The sequence below is a fragment of the Callithrix jacchus genome, chromosome X (assembly GCF_049354715.1).
Source record: "Callithrix jacchus isolate 240 chromosome X, calJac240_pri, whole genome shotgun sequence".
Classification (NCBI taxonomy): Eukaryota; Metazoa; Chordata; class Mammalia; order Primates; family Cebidae; genus Callithrix; species Callithrix jacchus.
The window spans coordinates 32,802,364-32,830,102 of record NC_133524.1 but is presented as its reverse complement, the minus strand read 5'-3'; the positions used below and the strand labels follow the sequence as shown (position 1 = coordinate 32,830,102).

General features: G+C 34.3%; 1 protein-coding gene across 20 annotated transcripts in view; it reads left to right on the top strand.

Annotated features, from left to right (window-relative positions):
* DMD (dystrophin) overlaps window positions 1-27,739 on the top strand; it is a 2,312,475-nt gene that overhangs the window by 1,439,588 nt on the left and 845,148 nt on the right. For all 20 annotated transcript variants that reach the window (XM_054251383.2, XM_035288503.3, XM_054251382.2 and 17 more), the window contains one exon: window positions 778-953. In XM_054251383.2, coding sequence (XP_054107358.2) covers window positions 778-953 — 176 coding nt within the window. The remainder of the gene's footprint in view (window positions 1-777; window positions 954-27,739) is intronic.

The window sequence follows — 27,739 nt, the reverse complement described above, 5'->3', positions numbered from 1 at the left end:
TTTATTTAATGGTAAAAAGCCTTTTTGTTTTATGTTCTCCTTTTCAATGGAACTATTTTTCTGATAGTTTTAAAATTTCATTCAGGATAAAAAGTAAATAATATTTAAGCTTCACAATCATAAAAATGTTCTGGTAACTATAGATTATTTTAAAATTTATTACTGTACCTTAGGGATATCTTGATGGGATACTCCTGAAAGCAATTAATTCTCAGTTTTATGTGGCTTATAATGTAAAATATATTGATACAGATAGAATTTGATATAAATTTCCTTCTAATAGAGCAATTATTTTTATTTAAATATCTCTAGAGGGTTTTTAAAATACTCTGCTTAAACTATGTTTGTTCTTTTTCACCTCTCATATCCACAATCACTAGGAAACCCAAATACTTTGTTCATGTTTAAATTTTACAACATTTCATAGACTATTAAACATGGAACATCCTTGTGGGGACAAGAAATTGAATTTACTCTTGAGAAGTTTTCCAACTTATTGATTTGTAGGACATTATAACATCCTCTAGCTGACAAGCTTACAAAAATGAAAACTGGAGCTAACCGAGAGGGTGCTTTTTTCCTGACACATAAAAGGTGTCTGTCTGTCTTGTATCCTTTGGATATGGGCATGTCAGTTTCATAGAGAAATTTTCACATGGAGCTTATATATTTCTTTCCCTCCCTGTACAACTGCATGTTGTAGCACATTTTTTAATCTTTCCTCAAATAAAAATACACGGGGCTTCATTTTTGTTTTGCCTTTTTGGTATCTTACAGGAACTCCAGGATGGCATCGGGCAGAGGCAAACTGTTGTCAGAACATTGAATGCAACTGGGGAAGAAATAATTCAGCAGTCCTCAAAAATAGATGCCAGTATTTTACAGGAAAAATTGGGAAGCCTAAATCTACGGTGGCAGGAGGTCTGCAAACAGCTGTCAGAAAGAAAAAAGAGGTAGGATGACAAATCAAATAGAAACTATAACATTTTAGCAGAGTTTTTTAAGCTGTCCTTAAACAAATATTTCCTGAGAGATTATAAGCAGAGTGAAAGACACTAACATTAAGGAACCCATCAATCATTAATCAGCAGCAGTAATTTTTATTTTATTTTATTTTCAGATACTAAAATATACACTTGTTGCTAGTTAGTGCTTTTCTGCTATTTGAAACTTCAAGTTTGTTTTAAAAATCTCACATGATTGCTTAAAGTGAACGTCGTCGATATATTTTAACTTCAACAAGTTGAATCTCAGTTATTTTTCAAGATTTTAAAAAGCAATTCTAAATGATTGTTTTGTAGGAAAGACAGATCTTTGCTTAGTTTTAAAAACAGCTATGAATATGGCTGTGAAGCTAAAAAAAAGAGATAGTGATATTTACCTGTAGTTTCACCACATTTGGGAATATATTATTGAAGGGGAGCTTGAGCCAAAAATGTTCAAGTTTAATGGGGAAAACAAAACCCCAAAAAGGTTACTGTCAAATGTAATCATCATTAAATTTCCCTTGGAATGTATTGAAGGCACAGAAAACCAAGGTGTGCTGCTGCAGTTGGAAAGCATACATAGTTTATAAATGGGATTTTGCATTATGCTTCCAGTTGTTGATGTCAATGTGTCTTATTTCATAAGGGAAGACTTGGCCTTTATTTACCAAGTTATATAATTGTTGTGAACAATGAAGACGTCGTTCTATTGCCAAGCTCTTGCATCCCACCTATCATCAACATAATACATGGATTTTAATATTCAGGAAGCTAGAACAACTCATTGGTGAATATCTTTTGTTAAGATGTATTAAAAAGAAGATTTTGGAATTATGGCATTTGTCTTTGCCCACCTCCTCTTTCCCTCTTTATTCATGTTACATTATTCAGAAAGTAGATACAATTCACATTTTGTACAAAAGAAACACATTAGTTGACCTAAACACACACACACACACACACACACACACACACACACACACACACACACACCCTGTGCCAAAGTTAAAGGATAATAGCCTCTCGAAAATCATTTTTATTAAATCTTGGTTTTGAAAATCTTTTTGATTATAGATAGATAAAAGGAAGAACTAAAGTTTGTAGTTAAACTACTTTATCCCAGATTGAAATTCTTCTATTAATCAAACTAGTCATCCATTATCTAAATAACTGATGTGCTTATACAATGAACAAGTATAAACCTGTATAATGTTACTTCTGAACTAGGCTCAATCTAATCTAAAGATGGTAAGAAATAAGAAAATTTTAAAAAATTGGATACCATAATATATATATATATATATATATATATATATATATATATATATATATATGCATACACACACACACACACATATATAACTCATAAAAAGGATTAAACTTATTGGAAGATTATTTTTATATAATATATAAAGTATAAAATATATACTTAAAATATATAAAGTATTGTTTCCTATTTTAAAATGTCTTGCTCATATAGTATTTGAATAGTGCATATTAATATTCTCTCTGATAACTCTCATTCACTTGAATTTTCAAAATCTTTTTATCTGTTATTGGGCTCTAAAGACACATTATAATTTGTAATAAAGATGTAGCAATGTTCCAGTTTCACCAAATAAGCTCTAAAATGTTTAGATCTTTCTAAGTTTATTAGAAAGTAGTATACACTGACTCTGTTGTGAATTATTATACAAATTTTAGGTTAATTACAGCTAAGAATTTGGCTGTGATTAGAAAAAAATTTTCCCATTTAAACACGTTGACCTACATTAAATATTGCACTTTGTGCTTTAAAAAGTCAAGATCAGCTTCCTTGAGTTTTTTTTTTAACTCAGCTTTTAAAGTTGTCTATTTCACGCTACATTTTAAAATAAATGTTAACATATTTAAATTTCCACTGAGATCACTTTTGTGTCATACTTCCTCAGGATTTTTATATCATTTAAATTTTATGAAATGTAAAAAGGTATTGAAATATAAGTGCTGGTTCTACCAATATACTCATAGCTATTTCCAAGGATCCAGTAGCAAATCAAGTAAAAATAAATAAAATAATATTTTATAAAGAGTATGTTAACCTCACAATTATAGGAGGGCTTTTGTCATTGAAACTATTTCTAATCAATGGCATAGTCTCAGTTCAACCCAAGCAGAAGTTAGAAGGAAACAGAAGTTATTTATTGCACAGGTGAAAAATAAGATAAATGACAGTCAACATTTTAATAAGATTTCCAAGTGATTCACATACACATTAAAGTTTGAGAAGCATTGCCTTGGGTAAGCAAGCTTTGTTCTCAGTTTGCAACAGCTGTCCCACTTTGTTCATTTATACTAATTGTATTTTCATAGATATTTGAATCTGTATACCTCATACAGACCTTTGTAAGATTATGATGGTTAGGGTGGTGGTGGCGGTGATGGTGGTGACAATATTGTCAGGCACTGTTCCAAGTATTTTACGTAGCTCAATACTTGTAACAACTCTATGAAATAGTTGCTATTCTCCTTTTAATTTTACAAGAAGGCAATGAGGGCACAGATTGATAAAACTCTTTGCCTAAGATTGGTCAGCGAGCAGGTATTTGAACCAGGATTCAGTTCCACAGACTGACTCCAGAGTCCTTACTCTAGATCATATTTTGCATTATTTATCTCAGTTTTGTCCTTTAGGATTCTCTGGTTTATACTTATAGCTTCTTCCCACCAACCTTCCACTTACCTTTGATGGCCACACGTAGTAGCAAAAGAATTGGATATAGAATCTGTTCTGACTTCTTTTCCCAGCTATGTTTTCTATCATTTCCACTATTTCCATTTAGGTCTGAAGCTTTGAATGACCTGAACTTTTCTGTGCTTCATCTTTCTTTGGTTGAATTCCCTTTCCCCTTATTTTTTTTCTCAAAATCTTACACATCCCTCAAGACTCATCTTAAGTGCTATTACCTCAGTGAATGTGACCTGCTCTTCTCATACATAAGCAGTTTATTCTCTTAAGGTTTTCTTGCCCCCCTTTTTTATAATACTCACGTAATATTTTATGTATCTCTCATGTATCATTCCTATTGATATATGCTTTTCCCCAGCAAGATTAAAAGTTTCATGAGAGCAGAGAACTTTCTTATGGTTATCTCTATAACGCACAGTACTTAACAGAAATCCTGATATATCGTAGATGGCCAGTAAGTACTTTCATAATTTAAATGGTAAGAATTTTATTCACATTCAGATTAAACTGAAGATTTACATCTTTACAGCTGAAATTATTATATAGGTTAAAAATAGATCTAAAGGGCCAGACAAATTTTTATGTTTTTATCATGTTATCACATATCCATGGGTACCTTTGCAATTCTAGAAATTGACCTTGATTCTTTCTAGTCTTAAAAAAATGGAAAGAATTTGGTTAATAATGTTTTAGGTGTTCTTCAGGATTTAATACATTTAAGATACAAGCGACTTCAATTTCTTTAGCTACTTATAGCAAAAAGCAGCTTTTTGATTTAAACAACTTGTACATTTTTTTAACTCAAGTTTTACCATATTCTAATAAATTTTAAGTGAACTAAGTAGGAATTAGCCCTGAAACTGAATTTGGCCTCATTCTACATAGAGCCACGAGATGTTCTAGATGCAATACATATCACCAAAGAACTATTTTTAGATTGATCAGAGAGAATCATACAGATATTATTATTCACAGGTGTCTATGGAAAAGCTGGTCTCTTCCCATCTGTTCTCTGATGACTCTTGAAAAGCTTTCAAGGACATTCATAATTCTTCATCAAAAGGCTATGAAAAATCAGCTTCATAGTTAATTGTTTTATGTCATATTCTATTTTTTCAACTTGGCTAGTTCTAATGAAACTGACTAGCTGGCACCAAATACGTTGTTGCATTGGCTGATACTAACGATACCACTGTGTGGATATATACAAGTGAATGCACTTTATTCGTCGCCTTCCATGAACTTTCATGTGCCTGGGAAAGTAGGAGATGGGGAGAGTTTGTAGGAAACATGATCTCTGGGATGGGCCTTAAAGGATGAGAGGGAGCAAATGAAGAATAAATGGACATGCCAGAGAGAAAAAGTGACAGGAGCAAAATCACTGAAGCCAGAAAAATGGTCTACATTGAAGGACTATACACAGTTCAATATAAAAAAGCTTTCTTAGAAAAGCAAGCATCATTAAATTACCCTACACTCTTCATTTTCTACGTATAAACTGCCCAATTCCCAATCCAAACTTAATTATGAATACGACCAACCTGTAGATGTTTTTGAAAGATATTCAAGTGTCCTTTCTTGTACCATGTACTTTGGCTCCCACAATTTGATAGTATATTCTCCAAGAGTCAACAGTCTATGGTTCCTACCGTGTCTATGCAAGTTATTCTTGTTATTAAAAATTTCCTATTTAATTAAATATCACAAAAACTAATGAAATAGAAATGGAAAGATAAGAGAACTGTGGTTTCTATGAATACTTAATTGAATGCTTCGAAAGACTTAATAAAGGTGATTAGCGGAAAAAAAAAAAAAAAGAGCTTGCACGGAGGTTCATGCCTGTAATCCCAGCACTTTGGGAGGCCAGGGCAGGTAGACAACCTGAGGTCAGGATTTCAAGACCAGCCTGGAAAACATGGCAAAATTCCATCTCTACTAAAAAATACAAAAATTAGCCAGGTGTGGTGGCACACACCTGTAGCCCCAGCTACTTGGGAGACTAAGGTGGGAGAATCGCTTGAACCTGGGAGGTGGAGGTTGCAGTGAGCCAAGATTGCTCCATTGCACTCAAGCCTGGGTGACAGAGCAAGACTCCATCTCAAAACAAAACAAAAACAAACAATAAAACAGTGCTGTTGAATTAGATATAGGTAAGATATCTGTTTAAGATTGGGTATGACGGATAGAATCCCAAAAAATTGGAGGTATTTTGCATTAAGATTATTTCCAGCATCTCCAAATATGACTGTACTTTAAGGAAACCAAACTAAATGTCACAGATTATGAAATGTAGAACTGTTTTATGCAAGGAATGATATGCTTAACTTCAGTCTGTGGGCTTTTACTCCATGGAGTCTTGGACCCCACACCAAAAGCTGAGATAAATGAGTGACCATTTGTTTATTCTAAGGAAAATAAAATGTTTGAATATGTGTAAGCACATTTATATAATTCCTCCAGTTTTACAATATTTTTCCAAAAACCACCTATCCACTTCCCTAATCAAATTTGATAAAGGGATGTCCTTTTATATGTATAAAGGCTGAAAAATGACACAGTGGCAAATGAAACAGTCAATATGGACCAGGTCATGGAAGATTTAAAATCTGAAACAATTTTTTTCCAAGATAGGATATAAGGATGATGGGAAGTTGTTGTTATTTTAAAATTATACTTTAAGTTCTGTAGTACATGTGCAAAACATGCAGGTTTGTTACATAGTTATACACATGCCATGGTGGTTTGCTGCATTCATCACCCCATCGTTTACATTAGGTATTTCTGCTAATGCTATCCCTACCCTATCCCCGTATTCCCCAATAAGCCCTGGTGGGTGATGTTCCCTTCCTTGTGTCCATATGATCTCATTTTTCAACTCCCACTTATAGTGAGAATATGTGGTGTTTGGTTTTCTGTTCTTGCATTAGTTTGCTGAGAATGATGGCTTCCAGAGTCATCCATGTCCCTGCAAAAGACATGGACTCATCTTTTTCATGGCTGCATAGTATTCCATGGTGTATATGTGCCACATTTTCTTTATCCAGTCTATCATTGATGGGCATTCCAAGTCTTTGCTATTATAAACAGTGCCACAATAAACATACATGTGCATGTGTCTTTATAATAGAATGATTTGTAATCCTTTGGGTACATACCTAGTAATGGGATTGCTGGGTCAAATGGTATTTCTAGTACTAGATCCTTGAGAAATTGCCACACTGTTTTCCACAATGGTTGAACTAATTTGCACTCCCACCAACAGTGTAAAAACATTCCTATTTCTCCACAACCTCTCCAGCATCTGTTGTCTCCTGATATTTTAATGATCACCATTCTAACTGGCATGAGATGGTATCTCATTGTGGTTTTGATTTGCATTTCTCTAATGACCAGTGATGTTGAGCTTTTTTTATATATGTTGGGAAGTTTTTATATGCTTTATATTTGCATCCTCATATGCTCCTTTGATAGTTGAGCTCAGAGTGAAATAAAGAGTGAAACTGGTGGCAGGGTAGCTCAAGTTAGAGACAATGAGTGAGCAGAATAGAATTACAAAAATGAGACAGATTCAAGAAATATTTGCTGAAAGTGGAACAACTTAGTCATTAATTACATGGGATGATGAGGGGAATGAAGGGACAATTCCAAGATGATCTCTTTTCCAGGTTTTTTTTTTTGCTTGGGGAACTGGCTGAATGGAATGCTGTTAGTTAGGATAGGAAATACAAAGGAGAATAACCAGATGGAAAAAGGAAAGCAAATCAGACATACAGAGCTCAGATTTGGATATAATAGTCTTAATGAGTTCATGGAACATTTAAAATAAGGTAATCAGAAAACATACATTTGAATGTGTAAGTCTGAACATCAGGAGGAAGACAAGGGCAAAAGACACTAAGCCATTTTGTTCTCGATGTAGAGATGGTAGCAATCTCAATTCAACTAACTGCTTCTCTGTCCAATACCTTTCTCAAGTCATTAATTTGCTAACCAGTAAACAAAACAGAATTCCCTGGGTACACATTAACCATTAATCACTGCTGTGGAAAACGAGTTCAGGTATCAGGAAGCCAATGCGGCATATGAGCACTAGTAGTGACAAATGAACCAAAGTAATATGGGTGATCTTTATGGGGCCACAGAGTACTGCTATAAACTATCACAAATCAGAAGGGTTGGCAAACAAAATATTTGGGATAAATCAGGGAAAACCTATCATGACATACAGGAAAATAAGTTCAAAGATTTCATCCTGCAGATTGCTGATCAGAAATGAGCCCTTTTTATTTGGGGCACCCTCGGGAATGAGTGGATGTCTATATGCATCAAGTATGACTACAGCATTTATTTGGCTATACTGCAAATGGTCAATACAAGGGTAGCTAAAGAGTCCATAACATGAAAAACTCAAAGAAATACATGCCCCGGTTGGACCCCTTAACTTGTATTCCTATAAATTCACTCTCCCTTTAAGGTTATTGTATTTAGAGTCTATCTGTCCATTTGACCTAACAGCAGCTGCACCAAGACTGTACCATTAAAAAAATACAAAAAAAAAAAAAAAAAAAAAAACAGGCCAAATGGCATTATGCATTTATTTTCTTTGTTACAAAGAAACTTGAATAGTTTACCCTCAAAGCCTGTCCTATGTGACATATTTCATAATTAGAAGCACTATTTGCAAAGTGCTTTTTATGTTAGAATCACAAACCATAACCTTCCAAAAAAGGAATGCACTATCCACAGGTGAGTGACCTAGCTGCATTTGCAAAAGAAAATCCGAACTCCTAAGACAAAAATGTGTTGATCATTTTATTGATTCCTTCCCTTGGTTTAATATAATTAATGGATATCTTAGATATGTATAATAAGTCTATTATCATGTTTTCTTTAAAATTCCTTTGTAAAATGGAAAGTACTACATTTGTGTAAGTTGCCAATCTAACAATTTCTCATTTACCATTATGATGGTGAATATATAACAATCCTTATTTTCAGCAGAAAGCCTTATCTCTTATTTCACAGGAACCTTGTCCCAATTAATTATTCTCTCTCCTGAATGCACATAAACACAAGCATATCTTAACCCTTTTTCTACTACCTCGCTATCCCTGATCAGTTGAATGTTATTAGTTCCTAGATTAAAACATGGATATGTTTAAACACTCCTTTCCAAATGTATTCCACTGTACCTGTCAGGATTCATAGCTGTAATAACAGAATTTTCTTGAAATAAGCCGAAATGGACTTTAGGAGAAAGATACAGACCTGTTCCTATTCCTAAACAAAGAGATAGAAAACCATTTCAAAATGGGCAGAACCCAAAAAAAGAGGCTTAGCTCCAAGAACTATAATCCAAATCAGACCCTAGATTCAATTTTGAACTCTTGGACTCAAGCGATCCACTATCTTAGTCTCCCAAATTCCTGGGATTACAGGCATGTGCCATGACATCTGGTCCCCATACAATAGATCTGAATGTTGTCATGGTCCAATCTGCTACTGCAGACACTGGGTGAAAAATGTCAATGCTACTAGAAAGAATTCTAGATAGTGCCTTATAATTCTGTCACTCATTCCAGATTAAAAAACTGAAGTTCCCCCATCAGATTCCATTCTTATTTGGGGATTTTGTTCCACATAATCAGAGTGTGCAGATTGTGGCAACAAATGTTTAACAAATATAAAAAGTTAACAAATGTCTCTTACTTCCCCTTTCTAATTATTATTCCCATTTTAATCTTCTTCATAATCACTGTTACTTAAACACACATTCTCTGTTATCACATCTCCCTCCCTTCTCTCTCTTGCTTTTAATCCAAATAACTGCTCAGAAGCCATTATTGCCAAGAATGCCAATGATTTCTTACAGTTCAATCCACTGGACATATGTTAGTCCTATTATCTGTAGGCCATGTGCCATCAACTGAACACTTTCCGTATTAGCACTTGGTCCTGTCTTCCATGTCAGTACTTTTATCTGACTTTATTTTTACCTCTCTATGTAATTCCTACTATATGGATGACAGTGCTTGCTTTACCTGCAACTAACATCCTGATGTTTCTCTGGGACATGTTCTGAACCCTCCCTTCTTCTCATTCTATACAGTTTCCCTGATTGTTATCCATAGCAACAAATGTAGCATTCACTATATCAATTAGAATAAAATCTAGAGAGATTATAAAAGAACTATAGTAACTGAAACAAGGTAGAAATGTATTCATCTTCATGTAGAAGGAATCTGCCAGTAGGTAATCCAAGGTTGGTATCATTGCTCTATGATGTTGAAGACCCAGATCCCTTCTATCTCACAGATCTACCATTCTTTGGTGTGGTCCTTACAGTCATGGATTAAGATAACTATCAGATTTCTATCCATCACAGCTGCTTTTCAGGCTGCAAGATATGGGAACTGGAGAAAAAAGGGATACCTCTCACCTTTTAAAGGGAATTCATGGAAGATCTACATAACACTTTAGCTTATATATCATTGGTCAGAATTTATTCTTGTGACGATGCCACACTGTAATGGACATTTGAAATGTGGTGGAATGGATCATGGAGTAAGCAGCTAAGCAGTGTCTACCAAAGTCACCTATTTCATTTTATACCCTAAGTCTAATATTTGGCCCAATAAATAGTTTCAGATCAGACCTACATATCTAGCTTCAAATGGAGCATTTCCTCTTCTGTGTCTCAAAACCATCTCAAAATCAGCATATCCAAAACTCATCATGTTATATTCCTCCCCAAAATCTACTGTGGGTAGTATCACTATCTATTCATGTACCCAAACTATAAACTTGGAAGTTGTAACAGCTAGTATTAATGACACTAAATTTTGGGTATTTTCTCTATGAAAGGGACTTTGATAAGAGTTTTACAAATGTTTTCCACTTAATTGTCACATTATCTTAGTTATAGAGATTTTATATGTCCATCATCTCACCTGACTCTGAAATGATAAGCATAGCATGGCAGTATTCTTATGTGCGTTTTACAAACTTTCAAATTACAGCTCAAAAAATTAAGATATATGTCCAAGGCTAACCAAAGTTATCGAAGGATTGATAACTAAAAGTCAGTGATTTAGACCCAAATCTGTACCTTTTCCCTTATTGTTACATATGACCATATCTAGCTATGTAAACAAAGCAGCTAATAATGATGATGGGGTAGGACAAATAAGCAAGTGAATGTTCCCCAGTACGTTTATGATTCTTCCTCTGCCAATTTAACATCTTCAACCCTGTGTGTTCGCAGATATGTGCTTCCTCTTATGTCTAAGGAAAGTACTATATTTGATATGCTTTTATGAACTTCTTTTTGAGATGGGATCTGGCTCTGCCACCCAGGCTGGAATGCAGTGGTGTGGTCACAGTTTACTGCAGCCTCGACCTCCCAGGTTCAAGTGATACTCCCACCTCAGTCTCCTGAGTAGCTGGGACCATGGGCACGGGCTACTACACCCAGCTATTTTTTTTGGTAGAGAGACAGGGTTTCACTATGTTGCGCACCTGGTCTCGAACACCTGAGGTCGAGTGATCTGCCCACCTCAGCCTCCCAAAGTGCTGGGATTACAGGCATAAACCATTATGATTGGCCTGAATTTTTAAAATTTATTTTTATTGAGGTAAAATATACCTCTATATAAATAAAGGTAAATATACCTTTTCCATTTTTAAGAATACAGTTCAGTGGTAGTAAGTACATTTATATTATTTTTTCCCCTATGCCCCCTCCCCACTTCTATTTATGACCTCTGGTAACCACCAAGGTATTCTCTATTTTCATGAGATCCATAGTTTTGTATTGTGTATTCCCACATATAAGTGAGAATACACAATATTTGTCTTTCTGTGCCTGGTTTATTTTACTTAAAATTATTATCTCCATTTCTATCCATGTTGCTGCAAATGACAGGATTTCATCCTTTTTATGGCTGAATAATATTCCATAGTGTGTGTGTGTGTGTGTATATATATATATATATATGTCACCATTTCTTTATCCATTCATCCTATAAATTTTAAATTTTGTGGAATTTGGAAAATACATAAGGGAAAATGATGATTGTATAAAAGAAAAGTATCTAGAAAAGTAATGTTTATGCAATAAAGAGAACAAAAAATTTCTGAATGTGGATATGGTTTGTGGAGTGTTTTGGAGGTTGAAAGATTGTGAAGAACTCGATAGGTATGAAAAAAGTGAGGAAGAGAAGAAATGAAAGGTCTAGAATGTTCTGTAACTTGTAGATGAGTTCCCTATATTAATTTCAAAATGTAAATTAAAATTATAATTAATTTTCAGTGATCTATTTTTGCTGGTTGGTTTCTCTGTTGGTGTAACCCTTTAATGAATATGGGTCATGTGGGACTCTGGATTCTATTAGAATTACATGTGCGAATTAAATCTAACTTTATGAACCAATGTAATGATTGTTTTTTTAATGATTAGAGTCTATCCATGACAAAAACAGCTTGTTTCTCCTACTGATGTATTTTGGTGTTTTCTTGGTAATTAACCTTTATACTAGACAGTAGAAAATCAGTGTATTTAAACTTCAGATTGGCCATTAAATAAACCTGGCAACTAAATGCTGGGTAATATTGTGTTTATTACCTTTGGAGGTATGTAACATGCTATCTTTGTGTTTATATTTTTAATTTTTTCTCTTTTCTCTTGTGCCAACTACTTAAATTATCTGAACTTCATTTTACTCATTCAAAAATAAACATAATAATGCATATTTATAGAGTTGTTATAAGAGTAAAAGATAGGCTGGGCGTGGTGGCTGAAGCCTGTAATCCCAGCACTTTGGGAGGCCGAGGCGGGTGGATCACGAGGTCAAGAGATCGAGACCATCGTGGTCAACATGGTGAAACCCCGTCTCTACTGAAAATACAAAAGAATTAGCTGGGTGTGGTGGTGCATGCCTGTAATCCCAGCTATTCAGGAGGCTGAGGCAGGAGAATTGCCTGAACCCAGGAAGGTGGAGGTTGCAGTGAGCCGAGATCACGTCATTGCATTCCAGCCTAGGTAACAAGAGTGAAACTCTGTCTCAAAAAAAAAAAAAAAAAAGATAATGTAAATAGATTGGCTAGCTCTATGCCTAGCACATAAGTAGGTGCTTAGAAGTTAGTGTCTGGGGACATGACTTCTGGGGGTGATAAAGTGAGTAGCTTGACAAATCTCCCCAAGAATCAATAAAATGGGACACACTGGACAACACATTTTATAACCCTGGATATCAACCAATGGCATATGCCAAATTAAGTGATTATTTATGAAGAGGACTAAACTTTGTATATGAACAAAATGAATATGTGGTGTATTTGTCTATATTGCTCCCACTCCCCACTCCCAGCATGGTCAAGAATCTTAGTTCTATTAAGGTAGAAAAAGCCATGGAAATCAGCAGCTTCATCACCACAGGGACTGATTTTATTTGAAGCACAAGTTTAAAACTCTATATCCGGAAGCATTGTCGGTAACAGTGGTGTCTTAGGTGGCAAACAAAAAGGTGAAATAGCAACTCAGCTGGCCTAAAGATGCAGCCTTGTTGGAACAAGTAAACTGTTTGGCAAACTGGCCAGAAATTTAATTTAACTAGCATATCTGCAAAATAAGGCAGCTGTAATGGGCCTCAATAAGGACTCGTTGTGTCTCCTTGATGAAAACTTTAAATGTGCCTGTATGTTGAATATACCTTCTAACACACATAAGAACCTTTAGCAAAATTTGGAAGTCTCACCATCTTGAGGTATTTAAGATCAATTGCTGACCAACTATTGACTAATGCAAATTAAGCTATGCTTACCTCTAGGAAATTAGGCATAAAGTTTGTTTTTGTTGTTTGACAGAGAAAGAATATAAACAACCACAAACCTTGGGGAAACAGGTTCCACAGATTTGATCTAGGCAAGTTATTAAAATCTGTGTTTAAAAAACACTGGGCATAAGAAGGAACATCAGAATTTGGTGCTATTTTAATAGGTTATTTAAAATGTCTAATTTTCAATAAAAATTATGATACATTCAAAGAGGCAGGGAACTGTGACCCATTCTCATGGAGGAAAAGCAGTCAATAAAAGTTGTCTCTGAGATGGCCCAGATATCAGCAGATAGAGACTTAAATGCTCATACTATAAATACCTTCAAACAACTATAGAAAAGCATGTTTAAGTAATTAAAAGAAAGTATGATAACAATAACTACCAACAGAGAATCTCAGCGAAAAGATAGACACTATAAAAAAGAACCAAACGAAAATTCTAGAATGGGAAAGCAGAATAGCCAAAATTTTAAAAATCACAAATGGGGCTCAAGAGCAGCAAATAATATGACAGAGAAAACAAATCAGTAAATTTGAAAACAAGTAAAAATTACCCAATCTGAGGATCAGAGAAAAAATAGTATAAAAAAGTGAACATAATTTATAGACTCGTCTCAAAACATTGAGTGTATCAGTGTAGATGTTACAAAAGTTCCAGAAAAAAAAGAATATTACAGAGGCAGAAAAATTATTTGAAGAAACAATGACCAAATACTTCACAAATATGATAAAGCACGACAAACCCCAAATAGAATAAACACAAAGAGATCAATACCCCCAAAATCAGATTCAAACTATTGAAGTAGTCTCAATTGAAATTATTGAAAGACAAATGGAAGAGTCTTTAAAACAACCAGAAAAAGTGACTCATGTACAAAGAACACATGATTGACAGTTAATTTCTCATGAACAATACAGGCCAGAGGTATTGGAATGACATATTCAAACTGCTGAAAGAACACAAAATTGCCAACCAAGAATTCCGTATAAAACAAAACTATCCTTCAAAAATACCGGTAAAATAAAGATAATACCAAGTTGAGAATGAGAATATTTCTTGCTAGCTGGTGTGAATTACAAGGAAAACTAAATTAAGTCATTCAGGCTAAAAAGAAATGATATTGAGTAACTTGAATCCACATGAGGTGACAAAGAGTCACAGAACTGATAAATATATAGATAAACATAAAAGACTATACAAATATAGATATATATTTTCTATTAACTTTTTTAAAAGACCTAAGATTGCATAAAAACTTTAACATTGTGTTATCATATTCATAACATATATAGATGTAATATGACAATAACAGCAAAAAGCAGGAGGAGCAAAAATGGAGCTTGGCAGACAAAAATTTCTTAATTTTACAGTGTTAAATTAGCTTGAACTTAAGTAAATTATGATAATTAAGTTGCATATGTACTCTTTAATAGTTAAAAACAATGTAAAATCATACACTAAAAATAACTATTTAACAAGACAGAGCAGTGAAGAAGAAACAGGAACAAAAAAGATATGAAAAAGATGTGAAAAATGTAATATGGCACATGTAAATGTAACTAACAATTGAGAATTCCCATTAAAAAACATAAAATTTGAAATTCTCCCAAATCTGAAACTTTCTAAAGGTTTATATAATACCGCAAGTGGAAAATTCCACGCCTGACCTCCCATAATGAGTCACAGTCAAAACACAGCCAAAACTTTGTTTCCTGCACAAAATTATTTAAAATACTTTGTAAAATTACCTTCAGGTTGTGTATATATAAAATATAAATGTATGTGTATATAAACTTGCATCCTATCTCTAAGATACCTCATTAGGTATGTGCAAATATTACAAAATCTGAAGAAATCCAAAATCCGAAACATTTCCAGTCCCAGGTATTTTGGATATGGGATATTCAACCTAGGTGTCAATAGTTACAGTAAATTAGCATGAACTAACCACTCCAATTATAGGCAGAGATTTCAGAAAGGATTATTTAAAATATTTAACCACAATTTGTTTAAATGAGAAATGTGTTAGAGCCAACACCTTATAGTATGAAAGAATAAAGATGTACCATGCAAATTGTTTCCATATAAAAATGGAGTGGTAATACTAATATCAGACAAAATAGACTTTAAGATAAAATATGTAACTAGAGAAAAACAGGGACATTTATAATTATAGTTGGGGTCAATTAAGCAGAGAATATAAAAATTATATACATATATAATTAATAAGAGAGTCCCAAATTTTATGATGCAGAAATTGACAGAATTCAAAAACTAGATAATTCAACAATAATTATTGGAGACTTCAAACCCTACTCTCATTAGCTGGCAGACCAATTAGACAAAAAAATAGCAATAATATAGAAGAGTTCAGCAAAACTATTAACAAACTTGACCTAAAAAAAAAAAAAAACTTGACCTAACTAATATTTATCAGACACTCCACCAAATGAAAGTAGATATTATTTTATAGTGTGCATGAAATTTTCTCTGGGACAGATTTTATGCTAGGTCATAAAACAAACCTCAATATACTTAAAAGGTTTGAATTCATAAAAATTATGTTCTCATAATATATCAGAATTAAATTGGAATTCAACAACAGAAGGAAATTTGGGAGATATCAAAGTATTTTGAAATTCAACAACTTCTAAATAATCCATGCGTCAAAAAATAAATCACATAGGAAATGATAAAACATTTTGAACTGAATAAAAATAAAAGCATAACGTTAAGATTTATAGGATGTAACTAAAGCAGTGCTTACAGGGAAACTTCTAGTTTTAAATACCTATTTTATAAAAGAATAAGGTTCTCAAATCATTAACTCAAACTTTCACCATAAAAACTAAAAAAGAAGAACATGTAAACTCTACGAAAGCAGAAGGAAGGAAATAATGGAGATTAGGGCACAAGTCAATAAAAAAAAGGAGAAGAAAGAAAAATCAATGAAACCAAACACTAATCTTAGAAAATAGGCTGGGTGCAGTGGCTCATGCCTGTAATTCCAGCACTTTGGGAGGCCTAGGTGGGCAGATTGGCTGAAGTCAGGAGTTCAAGACCAGCCTGGCCAACATAGTGAAATCCCGTTTCTACTAAAAATACAAAAAATTTAGCTGGGCGTGGTGACATTTACCTGTAATCCCAACTACTTGGGAGGCTGAGGCAGGAGAATTGCTGGAACCTGGGAGGTGGAGGTTGCAGTGAACTGAGATTCTGCCATTGCACTCCAGCCTGGGCAACAAGAGTGAGACTTTGTCTCAAAAAAAAAAAGAAAAGAAAAGAGAAGAAAAGAAATTTTACATGGAAAAGCTTTAGGTAGACTGAACAAAAAAAAAAAAAAGAAAGAAAGAAAAAAAGAATTACCAAGACCATAAAAGAAAGAGGGGTAATTACTAACAACCCGACAGAAATTAAAAAGACTAGAAGATAATAATATGAAAAACTTTGTCAATAATCTCTGCAAAATGTATTAAATGAAAAAATTCTTAGACATGAATTACCAAAATTGATTCAAGAAAAAAATAGAAATATGACTAGACCTAATATAAATACAGAAATTGAATTAGTAATTTTAAATTTTCCAACAAAAAATCCAAGGTCCAGATGGCTTTACTTGACAATTGTTTCAAGTACCTAAGAAAAAAGGAATATCAATCCTGCACAAACCATTGCAGAAAAGATTAAAAGAGGACAATTCCAACTTATTCTACAAGGCCAGTTTGCTTTAACGCTAAACCATACAAAGATATCACAATACAAAAATTTACAGACCAATATATCTAATGAACATAAATGTCAAATTCCTTAACAAAATATTAGCAAACTAAATCCAGAATATATTAAAAATTTATACACCACAACCACATGGAATTTATGTAACTCAAAGTTAATTTGACATTCACAAATAATGTACCATACCATATTAATAGTAAAAGAAAAAAAGTGATCTTATCAATCGATATAAATAAAGCATCTGGCAAAATCCAACACCAGTTATGGTACAATTTCTCAGCAAGTTAGAGATTATAACATAATAAAGGTCATCCATGAAAAACTTATAGCTAATATTATTCTTACTGCTGAAATAGTGAGTATACTTGTCAGTTTTTACCCTCCTGTAAAGACATATCGAAGACTGCATAATTTATAAAGAAAAGAAATTTAATTGACTCACTGTTCCACATGGGTGGGGAGGCCTCAGAAAGCTTACAATCATAGCGGAAGGGGAGAAAGAGAATCTGAAGGAAGTGAAGGAGGAAGAAAGAGCACCTTAGAAAACAATCAGTTCTTGTGAGAACTCAATCACTATCATGAGAACAGCATAGGGGAAACCTTCCCCATGATCCAATCACCTCCCACCAGGTCCCTCCCTTGACACATGGAGATTATGGGAATTACAACTCAAGATGAGATTTGAGTGAGGACACAGCCAAACCATATCAGTGAGTGACTGAATGTTTTCACCTTAAGATCATGAATAAGCAATGGTATCTGTGCTTAGTACTTCAATATTCAACATTGTAGTGGAGTTTCTAACCGAGGAAGGAAGGAAGAGAGGAAGCGAGAGAGGGAGGAAAAAGATAGGAATCTGAGGCATCCACAGCATTAAAGAAGTGAAATTCTCTTTATTCACAAATAGCACAATCCTGTATGTAGAAAAACCTGACATACACAAAATGATGCTAGAACTAATAAGTTCAGGAATCTTGCAAGATAGAGAGTCAGTGTACAAAAATAAATTACATGCCTGTGTACTAGCAATAAAAATTGAAAATGATACTAAGAAAATAATTTCATTCTTTGTAGCATAAAATAGATTAAATTGTCATAAATATAAAAATATAAGTACTAAACTTGTACTCTAAAAACTGCAACATATTGCTTAGAGAAATTAAAGATCTAAATAAATGGGGACATATTCCATGTTCATGGATTGGAAAACTCAATACTGATAGGGTGGCAGTTCTCCCCAGATTATTCTGCAGATTTAAGGCAATTTCCATGAACATCTTAGCTGGCTTTTTGTCACAAATTGACAAACTGATCCTACAATTTATATAGAAAAACAAATGTATGAAATAGCCAAAACAATTGTGAAAAAGAAGAAAAAAAGTAGATGACTTTGAAATTAGGACACTATCTCATTTCAAATCTTGATGTAAAACTGCAGTGATGAAGACTGTGTGGTACTGTCATAAGGACAGTCTTATAGATAGCCTGTAGGTTTATAAAACAAATCTATTTATATTTCTATTTTTTTCTTGAATCTGTTCACTGCACTTCTAATGCTGACAATGAAACAGACTTGATATTCCAGGAATAAACCCTTATATTTATGGTCAATCAATATATGCCAAAGGTGATAAGACAATTCAATAAAGGAAAAACTTATTATTGGATAGCTTATTATTAGTGTATAGAAACACAACTGATTGTTATACAACTTAACAGGAAAAAAGCATATAGCTTGATTTTTAAAATATTTGAATATATATTTCTCCAAAGAAGACATACAAATGACCAACAGGCATGTGAAAAGATGCTCAGCATCACTGATCATCAGGGAAATGCAAATCAAAACCATTGTGAGATGACCACTATCATCTCACACCTGTTAGGATGGCCATTATAAAAACAAAACAAAAACAAAAGAAATCTTGTTGAGGATGTGAGGAAATCAGAACACTAGTACACCATTGGTGATAATGTAAACCGATGCAGCTGCTATGGAACACAGCAGAAAGGTTCTTGAAAAAGTTAAAAATATAACTACCATATCATCTAGCAACCTCACTCCTGGGTATATATCCCAAAGAATTAACAACAGGATCTCAAAAAGATATCTGCATTCCCATCTTTTTGGAATCATTATTCACAATAGCCAAGATATTGAAACAGCATAGCTGTTCTAGAAGAATGCATGGATAAAGAAAATGTGGTATATGCATACAGGGAATATTATTTGGCCTTAAAAGGGAAGGACGTCCTGCCATACTTGACAATATGTATGAACCTGGAAGGCATTATGCTAAATGAAATATGCCATTCACAAAAGGACAAATACTGAATGATTCAATTTATGTGAGGTGTCTGAGATAGTCCAGTTCATAGAACCAGAGAGTAGAATGGTGATTGCCAGGGGCTGGGGGAAAGGGGAATTGGGAGTTGCAGTTCAATGTGTATAAAGTTTCAGTTATGTAATATAAATAAGTTCTAGAGATCTACCATACAGCATACTGTCTGTACTATGCACTTAAATTATTATTAAGAGTTTAGGTCTAAAGTGTTTGAGGAAGAAGAAGGAGAAGGAGAAAGTTAAGAAGAAAGAAAATACAAAGGGGCATGAGCAAACTTTTGGAGTTGATGGATATGCTTGTTACCTTGATTATGGGAATGGTTTCATGGTTGTATGCTTATATCGCAATTCATAACATTCTATACAGATGTCCCTCACTTTAGGATGGGTTTACATCCTGACAAACCTATCATAAATTGAAAATGTTATGAGTCAAAAGTACATTTTCAATTAATGTTATATTTAATTTACAATGACTATATCCAGATATAACCCCATCTTCATTCCAGAATTATCCTAAATGTGTATTGCTTTTGCACCATGGTGAACTCCCAAATTGTAAATTGAACCATGGTAGTAAGTCAGGAAAGATCTGTTTATTAATTATAGATCCCTCATGTACACCTTAAATACTTAAGTTGTTAAAACAAATGAAAATTAAAAGTTGACTGGGCACATGGCTCATGCTTGTAATCTCAGTGTTTTGAGAGGCCAAGTCAAGAGGCTTGCTTGAGGCCAGGAGTTCAAGACCATCCCAGGCACATAGCAACATTCCATCTCTACATAAAATTAAAACTTTAGCTGAATGTGGTGGTGCAAGCCTGTAGTCCTAGGTATTCTGGAGGCTGAGTTGGGAGAATTACTTGAGCCCAGGAGTTGGAGGTTACAGTGAGCTATGACCATGTCACCACACTCCAGGGGACCCTGTCTCAGAATAAATAAAGTTTTCAAAAATATTGATATCTCGACGTTTCTCATTATCCACTGTATTTAAGGTTTAGCTACTTATGCTTGATGCTTGAGAAAGTAATCTCATTTTTCTCCTAATATTTGTATGATATAAATTTACTATATATGATACAAATTTATGTATGCAATATTTTCTAACTAATGCCCTTTTATTTTATACACATTTTCATTATGCTTTGCCTTTTAAGTCATATAGCAAAGAAATTATGTGATATTTTCTTAGCAACTATCAATTCTCTCAGGAGAATGGAAACACAGTCCTCTGGTATATTCAGCTGGAAGGTAATGGTGGTCAGCTCCCAGTGAAGAGGAAGAAACTTCCTTCAATTTTCACAAACCTACAGAGAAATTTTCTCCTCAATGCTGTCAGTCTGCTGTATATCCTATTGATCTAAGAACCAGAAAACACATATTTTAGTTTATACTGCCTTGACTCCATTGTACATGGCCAGGTCTGTTTGAAAAAGAAATCCTTGGAGGTACCATTTGGATTTTAGTATTTTCAAATGTATGCTTAGCTAAGTGAAGTGGTCTACTTCATGGGTGAAAAACCAACCTTGAGTATTCTATTAGGTAGTCTCCCTAAGTTCATCTGTACCTTGTACCCAATTTTTAATTGAATTTAATAATTGATATGGATGTAAAATAAATAATGCACTAATAAAGTTCATGCAGGATCAAATTTTAATGCCCAGAGATAATGTAGTAGAAGATATCACCTGTTCATCCTGCTGGACTTTATCTCCTGCTGCTCTCTATTTTTCTCTCTCAACTTTAGCCACACTGGTCTAGTTTCAATTCTTCTGAATCACTAAGTATTTTTCTACCTTGATAAAGGCTCATTCCTTTGTCTTGTACTATGTGTATTCCAGCTGATATTTACATGAGTTTTCAGGGCTCAATTTCTATGTTACTTACTCAGAGGGACTGTTTCAACCACCACACACTTTTCAATCTAAATAAGATCCACTGCTCTTCTTAGAAACAGGTGACATTCCAAATAAGTATTTTTGTTCTTAGACCATATGTCTCCATTCAAAAGACCAAAATATTCCATTAAGTCCTTTGAGAAAATTCTAAATGTTGAGGACCTTGATTATTATTGTTATTATTATTTGTTTCCTATGTTTACCCAGGACTCTCAACAAGTTTGCTTTGCTTTCATACTTATGACATATGATGAGATTAATAATGTTTAGAAAATGTTTCAAAAATACACACAGAGGAGACACATCTTAGTCTAAAGTAAGACATGATACCCAAAACCATAACTATAGCTGACTGCTGATACCATTTCTTCATGGAAAGTAAAATTTCATACATGTTTGCCTTTAGGAGCAACGTATCTATGAAAGTTCTGAAAGTGAACGTTTGTAAAAAAGGAGTACTTGTAACAATCTTCATTTTTTTCTTTATATACTCATGGTTTGCACTAAATTTTTTGTATGATTAGTGGTTTAATGCTGATATCATGAATGACACTGTAAGCTCCATATACATATGGAGTGGGTCTGCTTTGTTAACTCCTGAATATCCAACAAAAATAGTATAGTGCGTGGCACTCAGTAGATGTGTAATAAATGTTTGTTGAATATATAGCTACACTTTAATGCTTATTGCATTTTAAAGAAACACATTCATATATCTGTATCTGTATCACTGACTAGCCTGCGAACATTTTGTTAACTACCTCATCATGTAGCACAATCAGTACCTGGTATGTGAGATGCTCAAATATTTGTTGATTAAAAAAAAAAAACAGTAAATTAAGGACAGACAAGCTTGCCTCAGTGAAATATAATCTGGAAGTGAGCAGAGTGGTTATCATTTGAAGGTGCCCTATTTAGCCTAGCATATCACATACATTCCCAGTAAATATTTAGGCAGTTCATTAACTCTAAAAGTTGGCCTTCATAGTGCTTGGCCTACATTATTCACCTTCCTCTGTCTCTAATAAATTCATTGGCAAATTTCTGAACTCCAACTGGAATGTCTGTGGTAGATTTCTTCATACCTAATATATTATTTCAATTTTCATTTTATATAGGATTATTTACTTGTCTGAGGACTTCTTTATAATGACAAACTCAATGTGCATGATAAGCTGTCATTACTTATGCCCAATGACAAGGACAAACTTTTTTTTCCCTAAAAAAAATTGTCTTTTCACGTACTGTATGAGCTACTTAAACTGTGGATATTCAGTTGTTCTACAATGGTTATTACACTTTTTTGTCATAGCACCTCCTTTATCATCTTAAAAATTATTCAGGACTCCAGAGAACATCTATTTATGTAGAATTAGCATATTTAAAACTAAAAGTGATAACTTTAAAATATTTGCTTATTAATTCATTTTAAAATTGTATATTCAAATAAAAAATAGATGCCTACTTTTTAAACTATATTTTCAACAACACAAACAATATAGTGAGAAGAGTGATCTTGTTTTACATTTTTGCAAATCTCTTTAAGAGTTAGCTTACGAGAAGGCAGCTGGTTCTTATATCTGTCTCTGCATTCAATATGCATCATGTAGCCTCTGAAAAACTCATAAGATAATGAGAGAGGAAAACGTCAAATAACATCTTAGTATTATTATGAAAATAGTTTGGACCTCACAGACCCACTGCATGGGTCTCAGGGACCCCCAGGGATCCCAAGATCACATTTAAGGAATTGCTTTTTAAGGGAATATAACTATTTTTGTACCTCCTGTGGCTATATTCTTTTAAATAATAGTAACCTGTGTTTCTAAAGAACTTATCTGCAATTGTGTGCAGGCTTTAAATATATGAAACAGAAATGCCCTTCGCCTTTCTGCTCCAGGATGAAAGTGATGATCAAAATGTTCCTCTCTCTCTCTCTCTCTCTCTCTCTCTCTCTCTCTCTCTCTCTGTCTCTCTGTCTCCTCTCTCTGGAACTTTGGGTTTCCTTCTCTGTATAATGTATTTGTTTATATTCCACTGGAAACATACATAGTGTGAGAAAATAGATGACATTTTTCTGGGTGTGGAAATTATTACTTCCATGAGGAATTCAAAATACACACACAGTAATAAAAATCACCATAAAGCCCAGAAGGGGAAAAACTGAGTTAAAAAAAGGTGAAATTATAAAATAAGTGATAAAGTTGGTTATGGGTTAGGAATAAAGAGAAAAAGAAAGAAAGAAACTTGCATAATGTAAAAGCCAAGACAAGGAAAGTGAGGCAGAGGCATAGGTCTTTTGACCATTTTCCATGTTTGAGTCTAAGGTAAGTAGACATAGTTTCTCATAGTTGGAAACATTAAACAAATTTAAACAGAATAAGTATGTATAATCAGATGTCACGTCTAGTTTTTCTGTATGTCCTGCGGAATAATAATTGTGTAAGGTGCTAATGATTGTTTCAGGGGTAAGGAGTCGTTCTAATTCTCATAGACATTTTCATGACTACATATTACACTGGTTTATAAAGATTATACAGATTTTCTTATATCAGAATTCTCATATATTTAATTCCCTAGTAGGTGTCTAAGAAAGAGATTTATCACATAGCAGATGGTGGTAAACTTGAGTAAAGTGCCAGAAAATAAATGTTTTTGGCTTTGTGGGCCATTCAATCTTTGCTGCAGCTACTCAACTTTGCTACTGTAGCATGAAAGTAATCATAGACAATATGTAAATAAATGAGTATAGCTCTGTTTCAATAAAACTTTATTTACCAAAACAGGTGGTGAGAATAACTTGGCTCATGAGCCATAGTTTACAAACAGTTGGTATATAGCTTTTCCTGGTTTAATTTAGTTAATTTTACACAGAACCTGCTCCCCATACCCACATACTTTGTTCTTCACAGAAAAATCTCCCCAGACCATTATGAATAATTTTATTACTTGGAGATATACAATTAAGATGTTGTCATGAGGAGATTATTAATATAGGAACTAAGCAAATACTATATGCTACGTACTGAGGATAGTGTAATCACAACAGATCGAAAATTTGCTTCCTAGAGTGTAAATTAGTTTAACCATTGTGGAAGACACTGAGGCAATTCCTCAAAGATCTAGAAATAGAAATACCATTTGACTCAGCAATCCCATTACTGGATATATATCCAAAGGATTATAAATCATTCTGTTATAAAGACACATGCACGCACATGCTTATTGCAGCACTGTTCACAATAGCAAAGACTTGTAACCAACCCAAATGCCCATCAATGATAGACTGGATAAAGAAAATGTGGCACGTATACACCATGGAATACTATGCAGACATAAAAAAGGATGAGCTCATGTCCTTTGCAGGAACATGGATGAAGCTTGAAACCATCAGTCTTAGCAAACTGACACAAGAACAGAAAACCAAACACCACATGTTCTCACTCATAAGTGGATGTTGAACAATGAGAACACACAGACACAGGGAGGGGAACGTCATGCACTCATCACACACTGAGGCCTGTGGGGTGGTGGAGTCTAGGGTAGGGATAGTAGGGGGTGGGGGGCTAGGGGAGGGATAGCATTAGGAGAAATACCTAATGTAGATGATGAGGTGATGGATGCAGCAAACCACCATGGCACATGTGTACCTATGTAACAAAACTGCACATTCCACACATGTACCCTAGAACTTAAAGTATAATAAATAAATTTAAAAAAAAGAAAGAAGGCTGGGTGCAGTGGCTCTCGCCTGTAATCCCAGCACTTTGGGAGGCTGAGGCAGGCAGATCAAGAGGTCAAGAGATTGAGACCATCTTGGCCAACATGGTGAAACCCCGTTTCTACTAAAAATACAAAAATTAGCTGGGCGTGGTGGCACATGCCTGTGGTCCCACCTACTTGGGAGGCTGAGGTGGAAGAATCGCTTGAACCCAGGAGGTGGAGGTTGCAGTGAGCCGAGATTGCACCACTGCACTCCAGCCTGGTGACAGAGCAAGACTCCATCTCAAGGAAAAAAAAAAAAAAAGAAAGAAAGAAAATCTGCCCCTTGTGCTACTTGCAATATTTTGATTAACATAGGAAATTACAATATTTCCTGTGATAGAAACATTATGAGGGTCTATGGTATTACCTAACAGGACCTATGTCTATACCTGGGTTGGGGATCTCTAATTAATCAAGGAAAGCTTTGTAGCCAAAGTGATGTCTAACTTGAGATCAGAAAGGTCAACCTGCAGCTACCTAAATGAAGATGTATGGAAGGACATCGCAGACAGAGGGAACATTGTGTGATAAAGTCTGACATGGATATAGTACTGGATTTTAAAGAAGAGTAAGATGTTCCATGAATTATACAGTGCAAAGAAAGATAAAGAGAAGTAGAGACCAGATCACAAAGTACTTTTTGATCCATATTGTAGAAGTTATATTTTATCCCACTGACACTAGGAAGTTGTTGAGTATATGAGAACGTGATCTGCAACATATTTTAGAAAGATTGCTTATTCTGAAGTGTCAAGAATGGATAAGAAAGAGACAAGGTAGGAGGCAGAAGCTAATTAGAAAGCAGTTTCAGAGAGGCTGTTAGAAATCAGAGCAGAAAGGCCATTATTAAAAAGTCAAAAAGCAACAGATACAGGTGAGGTTTTAGAGGAAAGGGAATGCTTACACATTTTTAATGAGAATGTAAATTAGTTTAGGCACTGTGGAAAGCAGTTTGAAATTTCTCAAAGAACTTAAAAGAGAGCTGTCATTCAACCTAGCAATCTCATTACTGGGTATACATTTAAAAGAACACAAATCTTTCTACCAAAAAGACACATGTACTCATGTGTTCACCACAGCACTATACAGTAACAAAGACATGGAATCAACTTATGTGCCCACCAGTGGTGGATTGAATAAAATAAATGTGTTACATATACACCATCGAATACTACACACTCATAAAAAGAATAAAATCACATCTTTTGTGGGAACATGGATGAAGCTAGAGTTCATTACCCTAAGAGAATTAACCCAGAAACAGAAAACCAAAGACTGCTTGTTCTCACTTATAACTAGAAGCTAAACGTTGGGTACTTACTATAAAGATGAAAACAATAGACACTGGGGAGTACTAGAAAGGGGAGGAAGGAGAGGGGTGAGGGTTGAAAAACTGCCTATTGGGTACTATGCTCACTACCTGGGTAATAGGATCATTTTTACCCTAAAACTTGGCATCACATAATATACTCAGGTAACAAACCTGTACATATACCACCTGGATCTAAAATAAAAGTTGAAATCAGAAAAGGAGAGAAGGAAACAGTAACAGGAGGATGTAAAGAAATGGACAGACTCGAGAGATTTCTCAAATACACTTATGAAGACATGCTTATTAATAGGCTCTGGGAGTGAGGGAGAGAGAAGAATCAAGGATGACTTCCAGATCTTCAGCTTAAAAAAATGGGAGCTGGCAGAGTCATCCATTGAACTTGACAGAGGAGCAGGTTTAGGCAGGAAAATGATGGTGTTTTAAAAGTCTGGGAAGGGAAAAACTGAACTGGGATTTAAATCAGAAAAACTATTTGAAGTCATGCCCTCTTAATTGCATTGTCTACCAGATGCTAATGGCTTTGTGACAGGCTTTACTGATAGATGACATAACTCTGTCTCTGATAGATGAAGATCCAAAGCATCTTCAGATTTTTCTGAAGTCTGTTTCAGCACCTGGGTAGACAGCATATACAAAAATTTGGGGTAAGTCCTGGGGCTCAGTTAGCTGAATGAATCTATTAAAGTAGCATTGGAGAACACAGTTCAATCTGAGATTTCCCAAACATATTACTCTATAATTTCTTTTTATCTAAAAACTAAATTCAATGTGGGATATATTTAAACAATATATGTGGGATATGAATTATAAAAGCCTTGATAATCTAGATAGAATCTCTTAATTGAAGACTTTTTGACCACATCTAGTGCTCTCCTTTCCTCGTTCCATTTCCCAACCTCTTGTTCACTTCTTTGTTGTTTTAGTACATTCTTACTACACCTCTGCCTCAAGGCCTTTGTACTTGTTTTCTCTGTTTATAGTATTCTTTCCCACAATATTTGCATAGCTTGCTTCCTCACTTCTTTATTTCCATATTACCTAACTTTATTAAAGCTGCTATTTAAAAAAAATACAAAAACATACCTCAATGGCTTAGCATAATAGAAACTTTCC